General features: G+C 36.9%; 1 protein-coding gene across 2 annotated transcripts; it reads right to left on the bottom strand.

Annotated features, from left to right (window-relative positions):
• Positions 1 to 4,987: 4,987 nt before the first annotated feature.
• Positions 4,988 to 26,596, bottom strand: LOC140152512 (G patch domain-containing protein 11-like). Of its 2 annotated transcripts, none has more exons than XM_072174852.1 (7): positions 26,425 to 26,596; positions 21,067 to 21,296; positions 19,905 to 19,946; positions 18,520 to 18,731; positions 16,543 to 16,686; positions 7,673 to 7,754; positions 4,988 to 7,093 (listed from the first exon to the last, which is right to left on the bottom strand). In XM_072174852.1, the coding sequence occupies exons 1-7, from the start codon at positions 26,481 to 26,483 to the stop codon at positions 7,038 to 7,040; spliced, it is 825 nt and encodes a 274-aa protein (XP_072030953.1). In that variant the 5' UTR covers positions 26,484 to 26,596; the 3' UTR covers positions 4,988 to 7,037. The 2 variants fall into 2 exon arrangements, with proteins under 2 accessions (XP_072030953.1, XP_072030954.1); XM_072174853.1 differs by having other exon boundaries at positions 4,989 to 7,093; positions 26,441 to 26,594.
• Between the last annotated feature and the right edge of the window lie 1,205 nt (positions 26,597 to 27,801).

Raw genomic sequence — 27,801 nt, 5'->3', positions numbered from 1 at the left:
GTATCTTCAAACATATGTGACACGATCTGGTCGATGGGGGCCAAAGGCGGCAAACTTGAAATTGAGAAAAAGGCAAAAATATGGATTAAAAAAACAAAAAAATACATAAGAAAATAGACATCACAAAACTTCAGAACTTCAGAAGCAAGTATGCTAGACTTTTGGTGTTTTCAGAAAATGAAAGCCTAATATTTATGTCGGGTAATAATTATAGTAACTCAATTCTCAATGCCTCCTTTGGCCCCCATGGATCAGATCATGTCACATATGAAGAGCTTAGTTTCAAAACCCCTTACATCCACTTGAGCAATTTTGAGAAAAAATCATCCAAAAAATCACTGATATAAGAGGGTTTGCAACAAAAGCAGTTTTGGCGGGATGCTCATCCTACCCAGGCATCCCGCCAAGAACTGCTTTTGGGTCAGTCCATGTCAAAACAGATTGAGTGTACACCCACCCTCTTGGATTTTGCTCTCCTTTGGCTCAGGGGTACCTTTCATGGCTCCCTAGGTGAGGTCACAAGAAAAAAATTCAAATTCCATTTCGTTTGCGAATGGCGGGCAATCAAAAGCTATCAAAGTTTGGCGACCTCGACCAAAATTGGGTTCCAAATGACAAAGTGCTCTCTTTGAGTGGCACTTTCTTCTTAATTTAATCAGTTGTGATCCTCCTTTTGAATGTGGTCACTCACTGGCTGTGTCTGAAATACCTAATGCCAAAAAGATAGATTTGAATTTCGTTGGGATTTCAGAGGGGTCAAAATCAGCACCGTACTGTTCAATCAAATTATCTTGATTTTGAAGGACCCATGATAATGTCACAGTGCACTTATAGGTCCTAATTATGTTCAGAATGGATTAACCATATGCCAATGTCTATGAGCAATTCAAAAAAGAGAAATTTCTAGACCCTACAGAATTTTAGGCCACCCCTAAAGTGGTTCAGCCACAAATGGCGCTTAAAATCGGCAAATTTTGACCCCTAATAACTTTAGGTGTACACCAGATATGAATTTCTAGTCTTTTGCATCTGAAAGAATGTAGTTTAATGTTACTAGGAACATAAGATTTGTTTTGTATTTTTTGTGTTTTAGTATTAAGTTGACGCTTTCAAAAATAGTCATAATTTTGCCTAACATACCATGCATACAGGATACGGTACAAAATGCCAATTTTAGTATGATATTTTTTTATATTTTTGATCACTTTATAGCCATTTGTATTATTTATCCTGATATTTCAAGTTGCTCTTGAGTCAAGTAATAAGAAAAAACTACTTTCTAATCCTCTGTATGGATTTTTAAGGGGGGCAAAAATGCACTTCCTGGCAACGATGCACATGCAAAGTACAGGTTATGGGGGTCAAATTTTCAGAATGCTCCCAATTATGTCAAGTAATATATCAAATTACTCGTATGGTCATGAGGATTCCAAAAATGTATAGTTTGTTATGTGTCAGACCTTTCAGGAGGGCGCTATGACGAAAAATGTTCATAGGTCAACGACCTTTTTGAATTCTGACCATAGTTAACAACGTTTGGTAATGTATTATATATGTTTTCTTGCATGAGAAATACAACTAAGCAAATTAATAAACTATACAAGGAACGATGACCCTCTTTTGCAACATGGCTGCCAAAAGCATCCATTTTGTAATAAGGAGGTCATTGGTTCCTTGTACAGTTTTTTAAGTTGCGTAGTTGTATTTCTCATGCAAGAAAACATAATTAGACACCAAAATCACCAAAATCGGACGTTGTTAACTATGTAATAACAGGATAAATAAGACAATTTGCTATAAAGTGATCAAAAATAGAAAAAAAGGGTATGTTAAAATTGACATTTTGTACCCAAAACCTGTACATTATTAGTCAAAAATTGGGATTTTTGGCACCATCAACTTAGTATCAAAACACAAAAAATACAAAACAAATCTTATGTTCCTAGTAACATTAGACTACATTCTTTCAGATGCAAAAGACTAGAAATTCATATCTGGTGTACACCTAAAGTTATTAGGTGTCAAAATTTGCCGATTTTAAGCGCCATTTGTGGCTGAACCACTTTAGGGGGGCCTAAAATTCTGTAGGGGGTCTAGAAATTTCTCTTTTTTTTAATTGCTCATAGACATTGGCACATGGTTAAGGGGTACTACACCCCTGGCCAATTTTGTGCCTATTTTGCATTTTCTCAAAAATTATAGCACATTGGTGACAAGTAAGATATGTATATCATAGGGGCAAGGACTACAACTACTGTACTGAAAATTCAGCAACTCAAAGCAAGTAGTTATTGATTTATTGATCAAATATTGGTTTTCCTCATTTTGACTGTAACTCCACAACTGTTGTCTGTGCTGAAATAAAGTTTCCAGTGCAGTAGTTATAGTCCTTGCCCCTATAATATACATATCTTACTTGTCCCACAATGCGCTATAATTTTTGAGAAAAAATACAAAAATAGGCATTAAAATTGGGCAGGGTGTAGTACCCCTTAATCCATTCTGAACATAATTAGGACCTATAAGTGCACTGTGACATTATCATGGGTCCTTCAAAATCAAAGATAATTTGATTGAACAGTACGAAGTGCTGATTTTGACCCCCCCTGAAATCCCAACAATCTTTTTTTGCATTAGGCATTTCAGACACAGCCAGTGAGTGACCACATTCAAAAAGAGGGTCACAACTGATTTAATTAAGAAGAAAATGCCTCTCAAAAAGAGCGCTTTGTCATTTGGACACCTTAAATTCCCATTCCATTTGTGACCTTTTTAATCATTTGTGACCCATTTGTGGTCAAGGTCGCCAAACTTAGATGGCCCGCCATTCGGAAACGAAATTGAATTTTTTTCTTGTGACCTCACCTAGGGGTCCATGAAAGGTACCCCGAGCCAAAGGAGAGCAAAATCCAAGAGGGTGGGTGTACACTCAGTATGTTTTGACATGGACTGACCCTTTTGTTGCAGACCCCCTTATATGAATGATTTTTTGATGATTTATTAATGTTTTCCCAAAATTTCTGAAGTGGATGTAAGGGGTTTTGAAACTAAGCTCTTCATATATGGTCCAAGATGGTATTTTTTTACCCATTTTTGGTCTCATGGGGTTGCCCTCAGAACCCCTGGAAAGAGCTTGATTACCCAGGTACTTGGACAAGTTCCCCACTGGTCATCATTACTTTAAAAGTTCAAATTGATGAGGGAATGGATCAAAAGATTGACAGTCTGTCTAAGAAAATGCCCCTATAGGATCATAAAGGAGACAAAAATTTAACATGCTCCAAATTCACTCAAAAGCATAAAATTACTTGTAACATTTGTGCATATAGGATATGCAGATACAAATATGCAAGTTATGAGGCTCAACAGGTCCAAGTTCAATTTGCATGTTATACAGAGGTTAAATTTTGAAGTTTTTTTCAAGTTCAAGGGATTCAGGGAAAGTTTGCGCTACCCATGGTGTTAAGTTCAGGAGAAAATACAAAGGCCATTTTATCCTATTGACATTAATTTTGAACTCTTTGCTGTGTAACATATATACTAACCAGACATCACAGATAAGAACTGAATATTCGTTTTATGAACCCTGTTAGCTAGATGAACAATTTGCCTCAATTGTTACAAACATTCTACACACAAATCAACCTTGGACCTATGGTGTAGTATAGGTTATACCAATGAACCATGCAAATTATTACATGTTTGATACCGTATTGGAATAAAATTAATTTTCGCCCTCTGTACGATCCTGTGGTGCCATTTTGGGGTCTAATTTGAGGTACTGTGTCAAAATACTGCTTGGCAGACAACAGACTTGAATTCAGCAGAGCCAATTTTAACAAAATAAGGTGGTTGCCTGCTTTTCCGCAAACTTGCTGAATGGAAAACGATTTTTATTTGTCCAAAATAGAACCAGTCTAAAAATGTTACTATTGAAACAGAGCTGAAAATGCGCAAAAAAAGCTGGAAAACAGCATAAAATTGGTGTAAATGGTTCAAATTGGGCTGAAAATGAAAGAAAACATGTAAATTTTATCAACATAAAAAGCTGAAATCCACTAAAAAGAGGAAAAGTTTCAGGTCTGAACATAACTTCTGAAAGCTCTGGTTCTGGTATTATCCAAGAAATGAGAGGTAACTTTGGCAGCTTTTTGTCCATCTCAAAGCGGAAATTTGTCAAAGATTTTAATGTTGCAATAAAGGTAAGTGCATTTTGACACCCCCACACCCCCACTCTTGATGTGTGTACTCAAAACCATCAAAGTTAACGTTGATGCTTAAGACAAACTATGTGGCCCTTCTTCCTCAACCAAGGTGAAATAATTTCTTCAGGCAATTCTCACAATGTTCTGTCAAATCATTGACTTAATACTTGTAATGCAATAGCCCCTCTCATTTTTTCCCTGGGAAGAAATCACTTGCCATGGGAATTTGTGGCCAAGGAGAAGTGGGAAGACTTGGTCTTTCGTGGATTGATGCAGTATGGCATACAACAAGTTTGCTTTGTAAACATATTCCATGACTGGCATGTGCTTTTATGTATTTACTTGACTAGGTTTGTTCTTTCTCACAAAAAATCTTCATACCCCGGCCAAATTCAAAGGGAAACAATAGAAATAACACGTTTCACAACATTTAAATGACATACACATCCAACTTTTTTTTAGCAAATTAATTTTATTGGGGGATTTTGCCAGGGGATGGTCCATACAATCATCCCCCCAATGTTGACGCATGATAATGGGTTTCTGACCAAATTAACCTCATATTTGCCCATTTTAGCCCCATTTTAGCTTCAGCAGCATTTAATCTACTTTTTTACACCATATTTCATCAGTTTAGCTTCAAAATAGCAAAATTTTCAGACGCTTCAGCAAGCATTTATATCATAAACTAATTCTGTCGCCAAAGGGTGCTGGATTGACAATACTTCAAGATTTTTCTCCAACTTCATCCCCCCCAATGTCAAAAAGAAATCTACGCCACTGGAAATGTGGATGCAAGGTGCAGTTTGTTTTTATTCTTTTGGAACAAAATGAGTAATGTCCGTAACTTGGTAATTTGTATGTTTTAAAACAAAATGAGTTTCAATCATTCATTACTTTTGATAGGAATGCTGCATGATGTTAAAAGTTACCAAACAGTTCATTAATTCAGATTACAATAATATATAATAATATCTTAATTTTGATACTTCCCTTGATGTACCTCATTTACTTGTGACATTTGATTACATCCGTCCATCTTCCAACACTCTTAGAATGTGACCAGATTGAGCATATAGGTTTCTTCTAACTGCAATCAAACCATGACTAAGTTACACTACAACAGGTTGGCAGTAGATGATATGAATGTGTAAAGTCTCTCATTTTCTCGGTAAGCAGATAATTAGCGGTGGTATTCATCAGCTTTTCTGCACATTCTATCAATTTTGTCCATTGATTGAAGTGCCCGACTCAGAGATTCCCCCCAGGTAACTGGGGAGATGTTTAGAAACAGAAAACATAGAATTACTGAGAAAGTGGACTTCGGATGCTATTACGGAAATGTTTAAATTTACTCAACTCCCTCACCCCATAACCTTAGCATGTTTGGTCGGGTAATTTTCTTCTCCCTCTTGTTTGGTAACCTTTCCAGAGGATGCTTGCTTCTTCTACATCTGTTTCCTCATGGACTGATCAACAATATGGAAGAGCTCCAACCCCTTATCTCTTTCATCTCACAGTAGCACGTTTTGAAATCCAGTGTGCCTTTTGCCCATTTCCTCCAGGTAACTGCAGAGATGTTGGTGAAAACAGGCAGAATTACTGCTTTTGCATTCTCAATATCTCTGCCAAGAAAATGGACTTGAGAGGCCATGGTCCGAAAATGTTTGGTTTTACTCAGTTCACCCCACACCTGAGGTGTTCATAATCTTCTGACTTCAGGATGCGGTATGATGATATATCAGTCTTTTCCACAACTGCAACCACACTGGTTACAGCTTCCACAATGTTTTTATTATGACCATTAATCTAAAAATAATATCTTTTTCACAACTTGCACTATGCAAGATTCATCATTTCTTCAAACAAAATATTATAAAAAATTGACATTAAAGTCAAACAACATGTTCAAAGTGCAGTCAGAATTTCTGTATTACAGTAATTTGTTTAATTCTTCAGAGTTATGTTCCATGCGTTGAGGGAACTCGAAAGAATTACAAAAATTATTAGAGTTCAGATTTATAGCAGCACCCATTTATGGGCTTTGCAATATTGCACCAAAATTGATCGGCATTATACCATTACCTGCCTTGGGTGGCATTCCACTGCTCCCTGCCAAGCATTCCAAGTTTAATTTATATAGTATAACATTGGTTGAATGTTTTGAACATTGGGAAATATGAAAACAATGAAGGGGTAAGCATGTTAAAAAAAGATGGCTCTTGACTACATTATATTGTTGCATATATCTCAATTCCCCTGGTGCACGCTGCAAAGCACTGATATTTGGAGAATATTGTCATGAAAACGTGTGAAATAAATGGAGGTGATATGGAACATATGCTGTAGTGCTGCCAATGATACTGTCATTACACAGATCACAACATGTAAGTATGTACCAAGGGGGCGTAAACAAAATCTGAAAGGTAATTGCTTTCAACTCAAATTAAAATGTTCAACAAATTGAATACAGTGACCTTTCCTAGCTACTGCATCACATATGATTTCAACATAATTGAGTTGGGCTGTTTAACTTGTTGTTCATCTTAATGAACCTTGCTCAGTCTTGGTGGTAATACAAAAGTCATCACCAGCACCACATTTATATATTATTCAGTTTGGCTCTTATTTACCCCTGGTTGATACAGAATGATCTACCAACCAGGATTACCGATCTGCCAACCAGATATTCAGAATTGTAAAGACAGTGTTTACACACACTTGTTCATTGTGCATCAACATGCTTCAGTGCCTGGTGCCATCCTTCTAGAGCATTTCTCCCCCCATTCATCAATATCAAGATCAAACATCAGTTTGAACCTGCATGGTCTGTCACGTATGTGCGTCTGATGTATCCCCTGGGCAATGGCTGGCAAGATCTTGTTCATCTGTAGGGGGAACAAGGAAATGAAATTAAGAAATCATTCAATACATGATCACACAAGGTAAGATACGTATAGAAAAAAAAATTTATGTTTGGAGGGACAAACACGAAGGGAGAGTTTTTGATTTTTTGATTTGATTTGTTTGCGTTTTGACAACCCTGGATAACCCAAGAAAGCCTCTATTGAAGCTTATTTCCATTGGGGTCTATTTGAACACCGGTACGGGTTTGGAACAGGGGTTAACACCCTACTCTTTTTCGAAACTGGCTGCGAGATGCATGTACAGGTGTGGCTCTCTGTACACGGGACCGACGAGTTACCGTCCTCTTTGAAGGACGGAGTACTTTCATGATTTATTTACCCGATTCTAAATGAACCATGGGAAGTCTGAATTTAATCTACAGAGGTTAACAATTAATTTCAGATATATTTTCCCCAAGTCAATATCCCAGCAAATCTCCACCGCCGGGGATTGAACCCGAGACCTCATGTACTAAAGGCAAGTACCCTAACCATTAGGCCATGCTCTCCCCTGTGAATTCACATGACCATGTCAGTCTAGTTTCATTGTCCCATACATACCTTGATATGATGTCCCACACCACACACAATATCTGTGTTGGGTTCGTAAGTATTGTGTAAGTTGCTCTAGTTTTTCCTGAGACTGACAAAACAAAACACCAAAAAGCATTATTATCATGGTCAGGATGTCATTTCTATTGCGTGTTACCTCTCAAAATAAAAGAAACAGTTTGCAAATTCTAGATCTAAGAAATTGGAATTTCCCAGGAAGATCAGGAAAAAAATCACACCATTGCCCATATTTCGTAGGAAGGGTGAGCTTCCTTGATTTCCATATTATCAAGTCCTGCACACTTCCCTCAGAGTTGACCAAATCTATGACCAATTGATTTTAGGGCTCATATTGAAATACCCTACCACGTTTTCACACAGAAAGAAGGCAGGATTCCCCTCGCTAAGCGCACGCCTTAGGAAAGCTCGGTCAGGAAAGCGCTCCTAATTTAAGTCAGTGAAGTGGCTAATTGCAGTGTTATAATCACACAGGATTTTAACAAAAGAAGGCTAGCACAGGAAAGCTGCAGGATGGCGCACACCTTCCTGTGTAAGGGAATTTCAAAAAGAGCCCTTAAAATGGCAACCCAAAAGTTATGGCTATGTCATCAAAACAGCCTCTTGGTGTATATCTTACATGTAAGCAAACATTAGCCTACTGTCAAGCTGTATAATCCCTGTCTTGATACCAGACTAACTCTGAGTATGCTTACATCAAGGTAATACCAAAATTAGCCTATTGGCAAGACTTTATTCCGCATTCTTAAACACTTCAGAACTTTCCTGCAATCTCTTTAGTCTCTAAATAATCTATGCCTTGATACCAGGCTAACTCTGAGTATGTGTACATGAATTATTATTTATTATCTTTACCCAGGGTATACCCGAATCAGCTTAAAGCTGTTCTAACCGGGGCCCTGCAATATACAATTAAGTTACAACAATATTAAAAGACACTCTTATAAAATATAGTAATTATACATAAAAACACATGATTTAGATATAATATACAAACAATTATGGCACGTAATTTCATATAATCATAGGTATATACACCGTTTAAAAAACATCAAATCAAGCCAATATGCACTCTACTTTAGATGGCTACTTTTATACATTGTCTTAAACGACTGAACATTGACAGCATTTCTAGTAGGCGGGTCAATATTATTCCACAACTTAACGCCACTATAGCTGAACGAAAATTTAAAAGACTCGATGTCAGTACCATGAACAATGGGTGGAAGAGCTAGCAAATCAGCTGCAGCTTGCCTCGTACCACGATCGTGATTGTCACGCACATAATTAAACATATTATTTAAATACTGTGGAGCGAGACCATTAAGACATTTATAAATCATTAGAGCTTTGAAATAATTATTACGATCTGATAGCCGTGACCACCTTAGCTCTTGAAACATATAATTAGATGGAGTGTAGTAATTAACACCTAAGATCACTTCGCGACATCGCTTTTGTATTACATCAAGTCTATGACAATCTTCTTTAAAACGACCATACCATGCTAAGCTACAATAATCAAAGTGAGGTTGAACCATACTTTTATAAAGAACATTTAAAGTATCAACATTAAGATATGGTTTAACACGACGTAACAAAGCAAGTTTACAAAAACATTTGAACAACATTATTAACTTGCTTATGCCATTTTAATTGATTATCAATTACAACACCCAAGCATTTAAAATTATCAACACATTCAAGATCATTACCATCAATTCTAACAGAAAAATCATTTGCATGCACATTATTAAGTCTAGCACTAGTACCAACTAGCATGATTTTTGTCTTATCAGAGTTAAGGAACATCTTATTAGACGCATCCAAATCATAAGCTTTTCAAGATCACACCTTAATTTACTTGCAATATCACGAGCATCGTCTCCACTAACAGACAGTGTGGTATCATCAGCATACATTGAAATATAACCATGCTCAATTACTTTACACATGCTATTAATAAAAATGATGAATAATAGTGGCCCAAGTATGCTACCTTGAGGAACACCTGAATTTACAGGAAGTTCATTTGATAAAGCTCCCTTAAAAGACACTCGTTGTGTTCTATCATGTAAATAAGAACGAAACCATTTAACTGTGTGGTCAGTTGCGCCCATTTCATGTAATTTATTCAACAACATATCATGATTGACTGTATCAAACGCCTTTACATAAATCAACAAAGGCTACGCCAGTCATTTTACCTGAATTCATATTGCTCAACCAGTAATCTGTCATTTCAGTTAGCGCCGTCTCTGTTGAATGAAATGGACGAAAACCTGACTGATGTTGGTTAATCAAATTGTGGTTACTGAGAAATGTATAAACATGTTTATGAACAGCCTTTTCGATGATCTTACTTACACAGGAAAGAATGGAAATTGGCCTATAATTATTAGTGCTGTTTAAATCGCCACCTTTGTGAAGGGGAACAACTCTAGCTACTTTCCATACGTTTGGAAAAACACCTGTATACAAAGACATATTCATAATATATGTTAAACTATCAACAATGACAGGTCTAGCAATTTTGAGGAGCTTACAACTTATATCATCAAGTCCAGTAGCTTTCGCTGGACTCATGTTAAGAATTTCATTATTTACAAAATCATGCGAAATACAAGGTAAATTCAATTGTGGCTTCACATCGATACCATGGGTGATAACATTAGGAGTACAGTCATTACTCTCATCAACACACTCAATTAATTTGTTTGCAACATTAGCAAAATACTCGTTAAAACCATTTGAAATGTCATTATCACTTGTTAAAACATTATCATTAACAACAATAGACGAAGGGTTTGTGGATGGTTTAGATGGAAGAATATTTTTCAACGTTTTCCACAGCTTACCAGAATCACCCATACATTGTTGCACAGTATTAGTAAAATAACACTTCTTAGACTCACGGATCATTGCAGTCACCTTATTACGATATGACTTAAACGCCTCCCAGTCAGAAGTTGCTTTGGATCGAATAGCCTTACGATGTAAATAATCACGTTTTGACATGTGCTTTGTGATGTTGCTATTAAGCCATGGGGAGGGGGAAGCTTTAACACGCTTGCATCTTTTAGGAATATGCTTATTTACAACATTATTAAACATTTTCTGCCACATATACAATGCATCATTAACATTTTCACAATTTGTTATATCATTCCACGGAACATTTAAAAGCTCATCAAGAAAACACTTTTCATCAAAATTCTTATAAGACCGATACTCAATAGTTTTATGCATACCTTTAATCGGTTTACTCTTTCTTACTGCATATATCATAAAATGGTCACTAATGGATGTTTGAATAACTCCACTGTCCACGAACAAATCAGGTTGAGAGGTGAAAAACAGATCAATTATTGTTGCACTGTGATCAGTAACTCTTGTTGGTAAATCGATCAATTGATGTAATTGATGCATATCACATACGAATTTCAAATTTTCAGCTTCTTTAGAATATGGTCATTTTCACGGTAAAGGGTGTAACTTTGGATTTTTAACATTTTAATCCGTAGTATTCTAATAAAGCCACAGAATTCCATGATTTTTGGCCACATAAGTCATTTAGTTAGCAGCTACCTTGGGTAGCATAATCAGCTTTGGGAGTTACTGCGTTCAGTTTTAGCAGGCTTAATTGTACCTAATATTGCCATTTTGAAAAACTATAAAAAACAGTAACATTTTGTAAAACCCTGTGTTTTCTTCAGTTAGTTCATGGATATTTTTCTTATCCTGAAAGTACAGTCATATGTTCAGTAAACACTGCCACATTAGATTTAATTGTGAACAGCCCTGAATTTTTGAGAACCGGACTTCGATATTTGTCGTTTCGGAGGCTTCATTTTCCGTTAACAAATGTTAACAAACTTTGTGGGTGTAGCTTTGGTTCATAATTCTTGGTTATTTCTTCACTTCTTCTTGATTCATAACAGTTGTTATCTTAACTTAAAATGGGTAACAAAAATTAGTCGATTTGCAAACTTTTAAAATTTTTATAAAATCTTGACTTCAAAGAGCCGTTTTTCCGTTAACTTTTTGAAGCCTCCGAAACAAACTGTTCAGCAAGCTTGTGCAAATATAAATAAAAGAGCTCATCCAATCTATTTATCAAAATGTAGCAAAGTAGATCCTCAAGTGACTTGTTTTTAAAGCGTGGAGATATATATCACCGTTTGAAAATGGGACCCAATACAAACTTTCCGTTAACAATTGAAGCCTCCGAAACAAATGAAGCCTCCGAAACAACAATAAGATTAATTATCATCTATGCATATCTAAATTGGTGTTTCATACTGATATCTGCATTGTAATCGTTACTTGATATGTGCAGAATGTCATAAATTAAAAAAAAATTTGATATTATGGTTAATGTTTGAAAAATATACTGATACCCAAAAAGCCTGTTTCGGAGGCTTCACATGAAAAAAACACCATACTTAACAAATGGGTGAAAAAGTTAACATGCTATAAATCTACAATATCTGCCGCATAGAATCATTGATTCAATACACACAAGAAAATAACAGCTTAGATGATCCCAACAGTGTTGTTTTCAAAAAAACCACTTTTGCAGTGTTTAGCCATTGTTAACATGAAGCCTCCGAAACAAAAAAAATGACTTGCTGTGATAATTTAATTTTTGTCACAACTGAAATTCAATACTTAGAAGCAAAGCATGAAAATGGGTAATTGTGATATTTTTACCTATTTTTTTATGTCAACTTGTAGTAGTTAGCCAAATATTTTACTTTTATGATCACCTGTGTTGTTAACTGAAGCCTCCGAAACACAAATCGCTTGAATTGCCAATTCTAAAAAATAACTCCAATTTCTGTGAAACTTGGCTGGGAGGTTCCTTTCATCAAGTAGTATTTGTACATGAAGTTAGACATTCAAATTATTTTAGGAACCCAATTAAAACTTAAAAAATATGTTTCAGGTTTGGAAATTTCCATTGTAAATGACACTTGATGTTAAAAATTTTCAAAACTGCAATTACAAACATAGCAAAACATGGTATAAAATTTAACTTATATCTGTTGACTTACTTTGGAATGGGATTTCACATGTATTACAGCTTTCTTGTCATAGTTTTCTGACGTTATGTAAAATACATTTTTTCTTAGATTTTAACCAAAATGTTATGGAAATGTCAAATTTTTTATTAGAAATCAAAAGGTTTAAGCCTTGAAACATTATTTTACTGGAATTTAAGTTGCTTCTATGCATGATTTCAGTAAACAGAAACATATATAAGTGGTTTGAAATTTTGACTCTAAAAATCAAAAGTTACACCCTTTACTGTGAAAATGACCATATACATTATTAGTAAAATCACAATTAAAATCACCTAGGAGAACAATTTCATTGTCTCCGACAGAAGCATTTGACAACATAACAGATAATTTATTGGAAAATTCATAGTCTTTTCCATTTGGATTGTAAACAGCGCACACAAATATAGGACGCCTATTTGGTGGTGTCAATTCAACCCAAATACATTCAACACATTTATCAATACACAAATCATCTCTCCTTTTGAAATTAAAAACATCTTTTTATGTACAAAGCGACCCTCCACCATCTCTTTTCCTGTCGCTACTTAACAAATTATAACCAGGTACATGGAGTTCGCTATCACTTATGGTATTATCACAGAGAGTCTCATTTACACAAATTACATCAAAAACATTAGTACACATATAACGAAATTCATCAATCTTGCCAATCAGGCTTCTGACATTTATATGACCAAATTTGATACCTTTAGTATTAAACTTAGGCACTTTACCCTGATTTAGTTGAACATAAGCAGACTCATCAGAAGAACCGTAAATACTACATGTGGGCAAATCAACAGGAATTGAATTATGACAGATATTTTCATTACCATCATCATCCTTATCACAAGAGTATATATCGGCACCATCATCATCATGGCCGTTTTCTCAATATTGGGAACGATTTCCATTTTCTACTTTACAATAATTAGATTTGTGACCCAAACGGTTGCATATATTACATCTAAGTCTTTCTTTATGAAAACAGGTACTTTGATTATGATTGCTCAAACCACAGTTGTAGCATCCAGAATAGGATGAGCGATAGTCAGTGTTATCAAAGTTTGACCGATATTCGCGATTTCGCCCATTTCCATGGTTACGTGAAGTGTTCAATGGTTTCCGCGAAAATGATTGCCGATCATTTTGACGCATATCATTTTGACGCGTAGTGTTCAATGGTTTTCGCGCATATGACTGCCGATCATTATGTCGCCAGGTAGATTCAGACCTGTCGCGTGACTGGTGATGATGTACCTTTTCCTGTTTGTTGGTAATATCCAACTTACGTTTAACGCGTTTTGTATGATTAGTCTGTTTCTTCGATGTCACTTTAGTCCAGCTGTTCTCATCAGGACTCTTCAGACTCGATATGGATTCTGCGAATGTTTTAATTAGCGTAATTAGCCCACGTTCGCTTAAATGGAGACCATCTGATAACTGTGTTTCATCTACGTGTCCACTTTTGTAGATCATGAGATCACCAGCATCAATGAAGTTGCAGTCCAAGCGAAGAGCAAGGTCTTTTAGAGCTGCGTTCAATGTTTGTACCTTATGATGAACGTCACCTTTCGTCCTCGGGCACACAGCAGAGATGTGTATGTGTGCAGTAGGGGCTTTGACCATAATCAGAGTGATAGCTGCTTCCATAGATGAAATTGTTTCATCTAAAGCTACGTTCTTAGAAATATCATTCGTGCCAGCATGGATAACAATATCTCTGAATGTATGGAGGTCATTGCGGCCATTTAGATCTTTAAACACGTCAGAAACAGTGGCACCGCTGATGGACTGAACAGATGTATGTTCGAACATGTTGCTATCAAAGTCCCTTAATATGGAATCACCAATGAGTAATGAGGCAACAGGATCGTCTACAAGAGTATCATTGTCGTCGCTATTACTTGACAGAGAAACATCAGGATTATCAGAAGTTTTACACTCTTCAGCATGTTTAGTAAGCACAACTTTCAAGTCTTCAACCTCTTTACGGAGTTGTACGTTTTCATTCCGCATAGCTTCTTGAGACTTCTTCAGATGTGAATGTTCAGATTTCAGTACTCCCATTGCCTGTTGTAGGCCAGCAACCGTTTTTTGAAGATTTTTTGCAGAGAGTGCAGATCTCTGCAATCGGCACAAGTCCATTTGCGTACAGGTTATTTGGTTAAACCAGCACATGTAACATGAAATTTATTTGAACATATAGAACAAGAGCAAATAGGTTCATCAGGAGAAATAACTTTGCACTTTGAATTAGAACAATTCATGGGTTGAGATTGCACAGCATCATTAGATTGGTCAACAGTGGTAGATGGATTTAAACTCACATTGGTTGTGTCAGTAAATAACGAGCTGGCAACTACAAAACCTGAATTTAACAGTTTGGAAGGCGTTGTAAACAATTTTTGAAGACTAGATGGATGATCATTTGCCTTAACTTTTTTCATTTGTTCTTGCTTATCACGCTTGTCTGAGCACTGTTGACAGAGCCACAATTCACTTTGTCTGATATCGACTCCTGGTTTCCTAACTTTACAGTCCTCGCATAATGACTTGCTAGGCATGGTGACGTATAATCCAGGAGTTGATCACACCTCGGATCACAAACCCCTTAGATATCGACTCTGCAGAACTACGTAGTATTAAGCGTACAAAGTCAAACAAATGGAGTTGAATTCAACAGTATTGGCAAACAAAGCAAATGTCAATAGCTCAGGTCCATACACGACAAAATGTTATAAGTTCTTAATTAAGAAATCTTTTTGCAGTAATTCAGGTTCACTTAAAGTACCAAGTACTTACGGACCATCAAAACGTAAAATGGTTCTTAAACCAAGGTAATACCCATCTAAAACTGCAGACCTGAGTGAACAAGATTCCTGTCTGGAATTGGAAATATATTCATGAATGAGCAACAAAATATCTACTGGATCTGAAAAACAACTGTTGATTAGGTCATCTTTAATTAAAACCTGAGTCTCAAAGCTGCCATGTGGGTAAGTAAAATCGTTTGAAAATCAAGAAATTCTTTTTTGTGTTTTTTTTTTAAACATAAGGTGAAAACTAAAATTCAAAACTCCTATTTGATTTCAAGTTTTCAACAAGTTTTTTCAAGTTTTCAACACAGAGAAGAACTATTTTGTAGCAGTGACTCTATTTGTCTACTGTTCCAACATTTGCAACAGACGTTGGATACTTTATGCACAAAATGCTTATCCCAAAGCCTGTACTGACACATAAAAAATAAACAAAAATTTAATATAAAAAAAATGCATTCTGCATTAGGTTTTCAATTTATCACAAGCTTTGATACTCATGTTTTAATTAAGGTTGCCTTAATGACCTTTGACCCCAAATATCAGGTATGAGAATTTTCCTTTTTTTCCACTTCCCATAATCTGTTGCAAAAGAGTTGTTACCATGGCTTCAAACTGCCACTGTAGCTTACAATTCCCATTGAATTCTATTGAAAAATGTTATTTTGTAACTACTAAAGTGAGCGACCTAGTCAGTCAACAGTCAAAAAATCTCTACAGATACTTCTCAAATGGGTATGTTTACATAGAGAATTGCATCTCAAAACTTGAAATTTACCTATACATTACACAAACATATGCAGTGTACAGATAACCATGGCCTGTTTGTTCACAACATTGAGCTGCCTCTTAGTTTACCGAGTAAGTGTATCTTTATCAAATATGCTTATATATGCAAAATACCACAAGTAAAACATTTAAAGAAGTTGTCACCCAAGCTTTGTCTGCACCATCAATCTTGGTTTCATTAACTTACTGTTAGAGTATCTTCTGTTTCTTCTTCTTCCTCCTCTTCTTCTTCCTCCTCCTCCTCCTCCTCTTCTTCCTCCTCCTCCTCCTCCTCTTCTTGTTCTTTAAGTCTTTCTGGCCAATACCAAAGTTCTTTGGGTTCTGTGATATCCTGATAAAATTAAAAGAAATCAGCATAGCAGTTAAGACATCTGTTCTTAATATATTCAAATCTTATGATAAATACAACAGGAGCCCCTAAATGCTATATACAAAAGGAGCCCCTCAATGTTGTCTAGGTCCCAGTGGCTTGTCCTCCTTCATCACCAAAGTTTGTTCGGTTTATATAAGGCGGAAATTATCCGGCTTTTGTTACTGTGCGTCCATAAAGTAAAAAAACTCAAGTAAATTCACATAAGCATGCGCTAGTCATACATTACGCAACGCACACCTAGCATAAGCATTGCGCCCAAGCGTGCACGCCATTCTATATCAATACATAGTGTTATGAGTCTTTATTTTTTCCACCTTATATAAACCGAACAAACTTTAACAAACCTTCAGTTGACACCCTCTAGGTATGCCTTTTCTGATTGGCTTAACTTCAGTGTGGTTCTTCACTATCAAAAAGGACCCACCAGTGTGTTAGCACAAGAAATCCCCAAATAATTCATGCTGTACAGGCTGGTGGATTGTCATGCTAAAGCTGGGACAGAGACTGCCCCTTCCAATAAACAGGGCTGTACAGTGCAACCATTTTCGTCGCATTAGCGACTAGATATTTTTCTGATGCGACTAAACCTTCAATCCCAAGTGCAAATGGCGACCCACTGTTGGAGCTTTTAAATACCAGCACTCCTGCCCCACAGTAAACAAAAGCTTCAACTTGAAAGGCTGCTATTATGCCGCCAGTATCCTGCTATTATGCCAGTATCCATTAACAACCTGGCCAATAAATTACCATCATTTTTGGAGTATTAAATCCAATCTTTTCAGTGCGATCATTCATCACTGTGATGAATGTCATGCACACCAAATCACCGCTGTACAATACATTACGACATCGGCAAATCGCAATGATAACAAAATATCGTCGTCCTTTTGGAGTAATGCTAAAAGAACACCAGAAAGACACGGAAAAAGTTGCAAACAGAAAATACACCAGAAAAAATAGAACAATGTCAACCTCAGAACAAAACAAATCCGCCATAACTGATCACATCGCAACCAAGAACCATGTTATCAATTGGGAGGAGCCTAAGTTACTTGAGAAGGACGGAAACCAACAAACCAGACTGATCAGAGAAGCAATTTGGATTAGAAGGCGGGGAGACAAAACAGTCAACAGGGACATCGGGAGTTACTCTCTAGACCATGTATACGACCACTAATAAGAACAAAGCCAAAATCACCAGAAGCAGCAGCCAATCCAGCAGGAAAAGTGAATCTCAATGGTGATTCTGAAGAAGCCATCAGCCAAGATGGCAAAAGTCTAACTAGTGAGTATTTTTGGATTTGACAATCAAAAATCTAATAAAGTCAGTGTAATATCATAATTGGGACAGACTATATTTCAATAGTACTATTTAATATGCTGTCATCAATGTTTGTGTTTATGTCTAGCTGTCCAAATGGCTGAATCAGTGTCAAGAATGCCAATTTTTTCTGAAATACAATATACATATATAACCTATGGAAGTATGACTGCTGATTTATGAATTAGCTTTCGGGCTAAATCAAGCAATATGACTCTAATCATTTATAATATTTTGCAATTAACCTTTGATGATCGCATACTACTATGATGTTGCAAAGTCAGAGCTAACAATGTGTACGGCACAAAGTTGATTCATAAATTTCCACTCAGCTAAAGCAGATAGCCTCAACAGCCAATCCGAGACAAGTGCATTCCAATGCAGTAAATACACAATGTACGCTTAAAATACGCTCTCGTCAAAGGTTTACTGAAAAATATTATAGTGATAAGGAACTGTGGCTTCCTTACCATGATATGGTCCAGGTGTTCACAAGATTTCTGGCTGTTATACAGATCCTTCTCCACTTCTTTATCTTTGAATCTGGAGCTCATGTTCTGTAGAAAATGACCTCTACTGACCTCCTCAAACTTGGCTCGTTTGTGTTTCATTTGTTCCCGCATCTGTTCTGTGGTCTCCTGTCGCCGTTTCATCTCTGTTTCTCTCCCTAATCCTCCTCTTCCTTCATGACATAAGACAATAGAATTATGTTCACCTTTTTAACTAGTATAACTTGCAGTTGTTAGTCTATAAGCGGGATCATTGTGAGGCATCTATTGACATACGGTAATGGTCTTGATACAATTCTTCACAGGAGTATTTCTTTTTTTTACAGTACTAGAATTACTACAGATATTGTTATTGCAACCTCTATGAATGCACCACACATGATCATTAACAACAATATTACCTGGATTCTTGCTAGATGTGCAGGAAGTTACAATTAGGAATTATATATAAAATCATGTTTCACCATTGTTCAAACCATTTAACCGTTGTCTGTGTGGTTTACTTTGGCTGCCTGAGTAAAGTAAACCATGCAGCCAAGCCAGATGTAAGTTGTTAAACAGTGCACAATGGTGAAATATGATTGAATCTCATCCAAATATGATAAAAAATCATTGTATCTACTGTCAACAAACAAATTACTATAGACCTAATAATAATGGTCCGTATAAAAATCAGTAACACAGGGATGAAAATAAGCACTGACATAATTTCCTGAAACTGCTTTAACATTTTCTGAAAATGTGTATTTCCCTATACAGGGAAGATCCAAGCAAAATGTCCTGAAATCAGGAAATTTCCTGAAGATTTACACCCCTGGTAATAAAATAGCAGTACAATTTCCAACACAGCAAATATTTATCCGCTGTCTTCATTGTACTAAAACTGAATTTAAATGTTTTAAGCATGTATGCGCACAAACATGACGATTATTACACAGATAACATGTGACGCTTCTGTCTTACTGTGTCCGCACACACACTTATTTGTAAGTGGGTGTTCATCACTGTTTAACAACAGTGCACGCTGTACAAAAACATGTAGGAAGAGTTGATGAAACACTGATCAGTATCAATCTAAACTGTATATTTGCTGTACCCATCACAGGTGTGCATGCAGTTGTGAAGCTCTTTGAATTTAGTCTGCCATGCACTGATGTAGATTGACTAAGAGAATGTTTCTCTAAAATTATCGGTAACAGGTGAGAGTTTTTCACTAGATTTGAATGACTACCAGCAATACATAAATATCCTTATTCACCGTACATAAGGTTACAGATATGGTCTTTTTATAATATTCAAACTATAACATCATGCTACAAAATAAGTAACTACATATGAACTCATACCTGCTTTTAAATCTATTGGAACTGGTTCTGCTCGTCCACTTTCTGCAAAATGAACACCAAAAATAACACATACAATTTTTAAAAGTTACCTTTTAAGCATGTTTCCAACTACACATATGTTATGTTTATGAAAATAAACACATTTTGAATCCTTCTTCCCCAGAGTGGCCAGCACACAATGTTGAAGATGAAAAAAACAAAACAGTGCATCTGACCGGATTTGAACTGGCAACCTTTGTACAACTAGCATGACGCTCCAACCAATTGAGCTACCAAACTGCATAATATACATAAAAATACATAGGAGTGAAATGACGATACTTAGTTCTCTGGGTAGACTGGATGAACACATTTTCCCCAGAGAGGTTGGCCAGTGACAGTGCATCAATAATGGGGGTAAAAACTTTTTAAAAAGGGTTGAAAATAGTTTTAATCTTCTATTCATTCAAGTCCTGACCAGCAATGTAATTAAGTTAAGTATAGGGAAAATACGCTATTTTTCAGAGTAAAATGCGTGCGCCAGTTTTTTAAAATGAGCAAAAATGCGACCCACCTTCGTCTATAAGCCCACCCCTATTTTTCAAAACATTCTGGGAACAAGGGTGCACTCAGGTATAAGCCCAGTACTAAATTTTGGCCAAGTTCTTAAATCAAATCAATGATTTGCTCTCATATTTAAGAACAAATATAAAAAATATCAGTTGATAATTAACATTCCACACTTATAATTTTAAGAAATTGACATAGAAGATAGAAATTAATGGTACATTGGGCATATACAAATGGGAGTAATTTTTTTATTTTAAAATTCAAGCACTAGCCCTTCCCCGGTTATAAGCCCACCCCCATTTTTGAAGTGAAATCTGCCATCTAGGGGGGTGGGCTTATACCCGAGTGGTTACGGTATATGCAATATTTTTTAAAAAGTTACTGGTTTTTCTTCTATATTTTCTTGCAAATTTTTGCAACGGCCTATTTTCTATACTTGGATTGCGTTGCAGATCATTATGGATTCTTTGATTTTAGTGAAAATTTCAGGTTTTTGGAAAATGAGTACTTGAAAAATGGATATTTTGGGCAAATCTCAAAATAATAAGTCTGTTGAAGCACTTTGACCACAAAAACATTTTGCACCATTGTTAATTTCTTTTAGTTGACTCACCTGTTTTGCCTAATCCCATGCCTTGTTTATAGCCCATTTTTTGCAGCAAGGCAAAGCCCTTGTTGTCACTTGAGATAGCTTTGTTCAATCCTTTCAGCCGCTCTTCTTCCTCTCGTTGCTTCACAGGTTTGAATTGAGAGCGATGTTTCTCTGCAGCAGCCTTCTGTTTGTCTTCAAGTCGATTCTTCTTGGCTAGTTTTCCCCAAGCAAGACCTGGTTTGACTGATTCACTGTATATTGTGGAAATTACGAGAAATATAATACAAATAATATTAATATAATATAACAACATTGTGCCTTATACAATGTATGATAGAAAATTAATTACCAAGCACGAATCACATGGTTTTATTTAAAGCAAACTCATATTGACCATAGAAATGAATTGTCCAGTACAATGACGTCCCAGTAATACAATGAAGGCTGACAACAATTGAGCACAAGTCATTGCACTAGACAATTTGCACTAGACAATTTTGGCGCGGGAATTTTGTATATTGCGTGTTGAGAGGCAGCTGTTTTCATTCGTTTTTATGGTCAATATAAGTTTATTTTAAATAAAACCATGTGATTTGTGCTTGATAATAATTTTTCTAACATTTATATAGGGTAAAATGTTGTGATTGCCGGAGATACCCTTTAATATCAAATAATATTAAAACATTCTCCATACACAGAATACCCACCCATTAGTACAGATCAATATCTGCATTTTGATTCCTACCACCCAGTCTCCTCACAAACTTATAGTGTTATTAGAACCTTGAGCAAAAACAGCCATCACTGATCAAGAAGAAAAGACTAAAGAAATAGATCACATTAAGGGTGCTCTCGGTAACTGTGAGTAAAAAGGACTGTATTTCACGGAAACGAAAGAGTAACACCGTAGTACACAGCACATTTACTTGGAAATGTGCTGTGTACAGGTAGACATAACATGTTGTATTGAATCCGGAACTTGATGTGTCACCCCACAGGTTTCTTTCGGGGGGAGGTTTTTTTGGGGGGTGGTCATTGTGTGTGGGCCGGCACTCGCTAATTGGGAAATGTGCATATTCAGTACCCACCGCAGCACTATAGACACCAATATGATATACTCATGCATGCAGTTGCTACCCGTCGCGATAGTAGACAGTATTACAGACAGTAGACAGTATTAAATTCACTAGTATCATTCATATCATCATCCAAGCCTTGGTCACCAAGGTCGTGTGCATTCGCATTGTGGTTTGAAATACATGATTTACGATCACAGATGGATCGAGTGCTCATTCAATTGAAATTCCTACTGTAGATGTCTAACAATAGCAAGATGTCCTGCAAAATGTCCATGCACCATAGACGCGCTCGCTTTTCGTATCTCTAATTTCCTTGTTGAGAAAATTTATGTTGTGAAGATAGGACATCCGGCCCCTACTTTGCCATGCTTGGCCAAGTAACAGTACATGAACACAGTCTTTTGTGCCTATGTAAATAAGTCTTTGTTTGTGTAAAGCTCATGGGTTACTCATCATCAGACCAGCTAGAGAAGATGATCAGACTGAATCATTGTCGTTTACAACTGTACAACTGTACGGAAACCAGAAACAATTCCATACAAGTTAGGCCACTCAACATTAGCAGAAGTTAAGTCACATACATATCTAGGGGTTCAGTTATCAAATGATCTCAAGTGGGGGAATCACATTGCCCATGTTACCTCAAAGGCCAAACAAGTCCTAGGTATGATGCGTAGAAATCTACACCCCTGTCCAACTGAGCTCAAATCTACAGCCTACAAAACTCTCATCAGACCACACATTTTCAGCTACAGTGTGGGACCCATACACCAAAGAAGATATCCAGAAACTTGTGTGCAGCGGAAGGCGGCCCGCTTCGTATGCAGGGACTACGGCTGGAGAAGCAGTGTCACAGACATGATCGATCGTCTGGAGTGGGATCCACTGCAAACCAGGAGGAAAATCTCAAGAATGGCCATGCTTCATAAGATACAAAGCGGTCAGGTCGCCATACTGGCGCAAAAGTTCTTGCGGCCAGTTACACGCCCCACCCGTCACCACAACAGCAAAGCATACCAAAGATCCCAAACGAAGAAAGATAGCTTCAAAAACACATTTTCCCCAAGATCAATAACAGACTGGAACATTTTGCCAGAAAACCTCATTAAGGGGGTACTACACCCTGGTCAATTTTAGGCTATTTTTGCATTTTTCTAAAAATTATAGCGCATTGGTGACAAGTAAGATATGTATATTATAGGGGCAAGGACTACAACTACTGCACTGAAAATTCAGCAACTCAAGGCAAGTAGTTATTGATTTATTGATCAAATATTGGTTTCCCTCATTTTTGACTGTAACTCCACAACTGTTGTCTGAGTTGAAATAAAATTTCCAGTGCAGTAATTGTAGTCCTTGCCCCTATAATATACATATCTTACTTGTCACCAATGCGCTATAATTATTGAGAAAAATGCAAACATAGGCATAAATTTGGACTGGGGTGTAGTACCCCCTTAATAGCATATCAAACACAGAAACTCTGAAGCAAGCATTATCTATGCACTCTACAAACAGGAAAGGACCTCAAGCAACTAAAAACATCACTTGCACTAGTTCCAATAATTGGAACTCACGGCTCCGACCGTGATTTCCAAGGAGCTATGTGTATGTGTCGCCGCGATTTAGCGTGCATTCATCACCATATTCACATACATGTACATAGTCGTGGAGTGGACTTTTCGCTGCTCATAAAAATCATTCAAAAATCATCTTTTTAAATATTTCTTTGGACAAAAGCTGATGCGTAGAATAAGTTTAGCAATCACAGATGACATTCATCAGTGACACAGGTTTCTAAAGTGAGTATTTTACGAGATATACTAATGCAAACTTGCCAAAATAAAACCCTGGAGGCACCCTATGGGAGTACCTACAACTTGAGAACAAGTCCTCAAACGTTTGAAATTTGTAGTTACTACAACTACACTTGCGCACAACCTATTCCTCTGTGTGTGGTTCCAAATCTGGAGCATTGCGGAGTATCGCCAAAGAAGAAGAAAGAAGTTATGTGTGTAATTTTAGTGAACGTTGACCGACAGAGGGTATCAAATAATAGGCCTATAGATGTGTCGCTTTTGAAAAACAGCGAATCGTGCGCATGCTCAGCATGCAAATATGACGGCGATTTAGTACACTGATCATGCGTGCGATTCAGTTTTCTGCAAAAGCGATTGAGTATAAATGCATCTTTAGAAATGACCGGCGATTGTGTGTTCTCAAGTGGGTTTTAAATTATATGTTTATTAGTAATTCATAACCTCATTTAATATACACTTTTTATTTGATGTACAGCGCATCGAAACTTCAGTCCTATGCGCTTTATAAATGAAATTTATGTTATGTTATGTTATACACGATATATGGGATCCAATCATTTATATTTATTTGGCAAAACGCAAACGCTGAACGCGGTCACTAATAACCACTCATAACCTCATTAATATACGCGAAACCTGTGATCCAATCAAAAGAAATTGATTGCCTGACCGTGCACTAATTGCGAGGTCATTAATAACTCACAATGACTCCTGGCGCTACAATGACTTCTGATAGCTGCGCGGCGTGCGTGTATAAAGCTAAGCGTTATTACAGCAACGCGACGCGCCTACGCCGATGCCGCCGCGTTTCTGTGATTGGTAGCTCTTGTTGTCGGCGCGAATGTTAAATTCGCCTGGTCAATTTTTTGTAGGGTAGGTTACAACAATAATTAAAACTGGTTATATTTTAACAACGTTTTATGGCATAAAATAACATAAAATGCTATTTTGATTTGATCAAATTATTAAATACGACGGTAATGAATGACAATAATAACTTTGCACCATCTATTTTGAGTTCATTGTGTGAAATTGTCAGGTTTTGTTTTGGGCCTCAGCCCAAAACAAAACCCTCCGATTTCACACAATGACCTCAAAATAGATAGTACGCAGTTATTATTGTCTAAACAGTGGACCTCCGCGCCGTCAGCGTAAATATTAGTAACCTCCGCGCGCACCGTGTTGTGCATCGAACAAATTGTGAGAGCGCTGGCTGCTGTATTTGGATTATTCCTCGGTTCCTAAGGCAAAACGTTTAGATTTTTCACAATGCCCTCCAAATAACCCATGCGCAGTTACTAACCTCTAGGCTCTTAGTGACCTGACACCCCGGCCCCCGCACTCCGTGCTTGTCGGTGAACTTTAAAAACACCCCCTTTTGCATCTCATTTCGCGAAGTTTTCAGGGGAAAAACACCCCCTTTTTTAGCGATTTCGTGAATTATTTGTCCTTCGGCAATACCCCTATTTTTGCTAAAACGCGAACGATCTTTCAAATATACCGTATTTAGTCAAATAGTCGCCCCCCCCCTCAAATAAACGCCCCCACCACTTTTTTTCAACCAAGATGTTTCAAAAATTCGATATTTCCATGCTATCTTGTGTAGTAAGCTTAGCAAGTTGCTCACATGGTTGATAATAGCAGCAATAAATGGCTAAAATCTGCATCGGCAACCCGGAAGTGAACCAAAAGTCAGTGTCAAAAGTTCATAGTTCGTCATTTTAGCGTAACGGGGGCGTTTATTTGACGAAATACGGTATACCCTTTTCTGGCAGAAACGCGCAGGGTTTGCTCACAGGCCCATGGCTATTTATGCAGAGGCTAAATGTATGAACTTCAATCACTTGGCCGGGTGCACACCGGGTGACGCCAGATTATAATAAAATATTACCCGGCTCTTCTCTGGTAAAGGCAAGAGAAGTGATATTTCGATGAAAATACCCTTTTTTCAATTTTTCGCAAACACATGGTTTGAAAAACACCCCTTTTTCTTGTGTTTCGTGAATCGTGATTCTTCATCTGAAAACACCCCTTATTTCATTTTTTCAATTTAACATTTGTATTGGTCCCGGCCCGGGGTATTGGTATTTAGTTCGCAAGGCAAACTTAAAAAAAACGGGCAAAACAGACGTGTCATTTATCGGTATGACATTTTCGTTATTGACGCTGCCCTATTAGCAGAGCTAAGTACGGTATGGGTTCCTCGTACTAACTAAACTGGTATTGCCATTTTGGTTCGATGCCGATCAATTCAAGCATTGAAATGCTTTCAACTTTTGTACTGGATCGTTCAAGCATGCTTAACAAATTTTTCAATGTAAGTGGCTAGTAGAAGTAAAAACGGATGCTATGGCCAGAGTTCTAGGGCTAAATGTACCGTACCACTTGTGCTGTTATTATAAGTGCAGAATTCGGCAACCACGACACTGAATGTAGCAGAAGGCCTACCACTAAATTGACTTATATGTTTGCCAACTTACGAAATCAGTAACCTACCACTGCTGGAGAAATTTATCTGACATGTAATCTTCTTCTTCATCGGACATACTGCTAATTTTTAGTTGCTTCCCGAGAAAAATCTATTTCTTTTGACGGCAAAATTATGTTTTGTGTTCGTGAACTTCTGTGACTAGTCTTTGTGCGCATTCGCGTAGTGCTGAACTGTTTCTGCGCGAAGTACCATTGCACAAACGGCCGTCGTAGTGCCTGTGTCAAAGACAAAGCGTAAACATTATGATAAAAAAAAGTTATAGCGCCCTCGGTCATAATCATTGTAGGGCGCACACCACTAAATAATCTTCCCATTGAAACGCGTGTAAAAACACCGGTTTTCTTTGCTCATTTTGAGGCCTTTTGGGCTCGTTTTAAAATATTTTATGATGACCAGTCGATTGCAAATCGATGAAAGTTTAACATATGTTTCAATGTATGGGGTTCTTCCATCTCGTTTTCCCGCTAGGAGGCCGCGAACAGCGCCCTCACTGTTTTTTGACATGCTCTCAAGACTGCAAACCCGATTCTGCCATTTTTAATTCGCGGACCTATTTTCTCAATAATTATAAAATGCGACTTTTTGGCGACTCAAATTTATGTATAGGCTTTACACTTTTATTTAAGCTATAATTTGCCACTCTTTCTGATTAATAAGTCTAAAGACCAGCCCAAAATACCTCAAAAAGTTTCTGTTTTTTACCGGAACTCATTAGGGTTACACAAATGGCGCATTGATTTAGTGGTGTGCCCCCTTCAAGGAATAATGATGTTCATAAAATCGATTTTTTTTATATTTTTCTTGAAATATAACATGTTTTGAGTAAAACACTCAAGGTTTGAGTGCTCTGTGACATCCACATCAAGAGAAATGTCCTATCAAAGATACATGGTGCATTCCAAAAATGTGCACATTTTCAACATTTTGACCATTTGTGCTTATTTCCCTAGATTTGCATTAAATACCAATTCTCAACATATAGTTTTAGACCGTTTATCTGCTAAAAACCGCTTTAAAATGAAAAGAAATTAGGTTTCATAATGGCAAAGGTTTATATATTAATGATTTTACAACAATCACCCCCCCCCCCCTATAAAATAATTAAGATTTGAGAGGTTTAAAGACTTGTGCCGATTTGTCACCTTAAGACAATTTTGCTTCAAATCTGAGAAATATTAGTTTTCTCACAATTTTTGACAGTTTCTTTAACTTTGAAGGCCTCTGAGAGAATAAAATTAGCGCGACTTGCATCTAAAACGCATTAAATATATTCACTAACATAAAAACTATCTATATAAATCAAAAAACCGCAATTTAATCGAAAGCCAACTTCAATTTTGGCTGAATCTCTCAAGAGCACGATTTT

Source organism: Amphiura filiformis, chromosome 5 (genome assembly GCF_039555335.1).
Source record: "Amphiura filiformis chromosome 5, Afil_fr2py, whole genome shotgun sequence".
In the NCBI taxonomy this organism is placed as follows: Eukaryota; Metazoa; Echinodermata; class Ophiuroidea; order Amphilepidida; family Amphiuridae; genus Amphiura; species Amphiura filiformis.
This window is presented reverse-complemented; position numbering and strand designations above follow the sequence as displayed.

Coding starts and splice junctions, on each gene's coding strand:
- LOC140152512 (XM_072174852.1), bottom strand. CDS start 26,483: ATGAAGAAGAAGATTACATGTCAGATAAATTTCTCCAGCAGTGGTAGG. Junction 21,297..26,424: donor AGTGGTAGGTTACTGATTTC/GTAAGTTGGCAA, acceptor CACAATATACAG/TGAATCAGTCAAACCAGGTC. Junction 7,094..7,672: donor GTGTGGGACATCATATCAAG/GTATGTATGGGA, acceptor TTCCCCCTACAG/ATGAACAAGATCTTGCCAGC.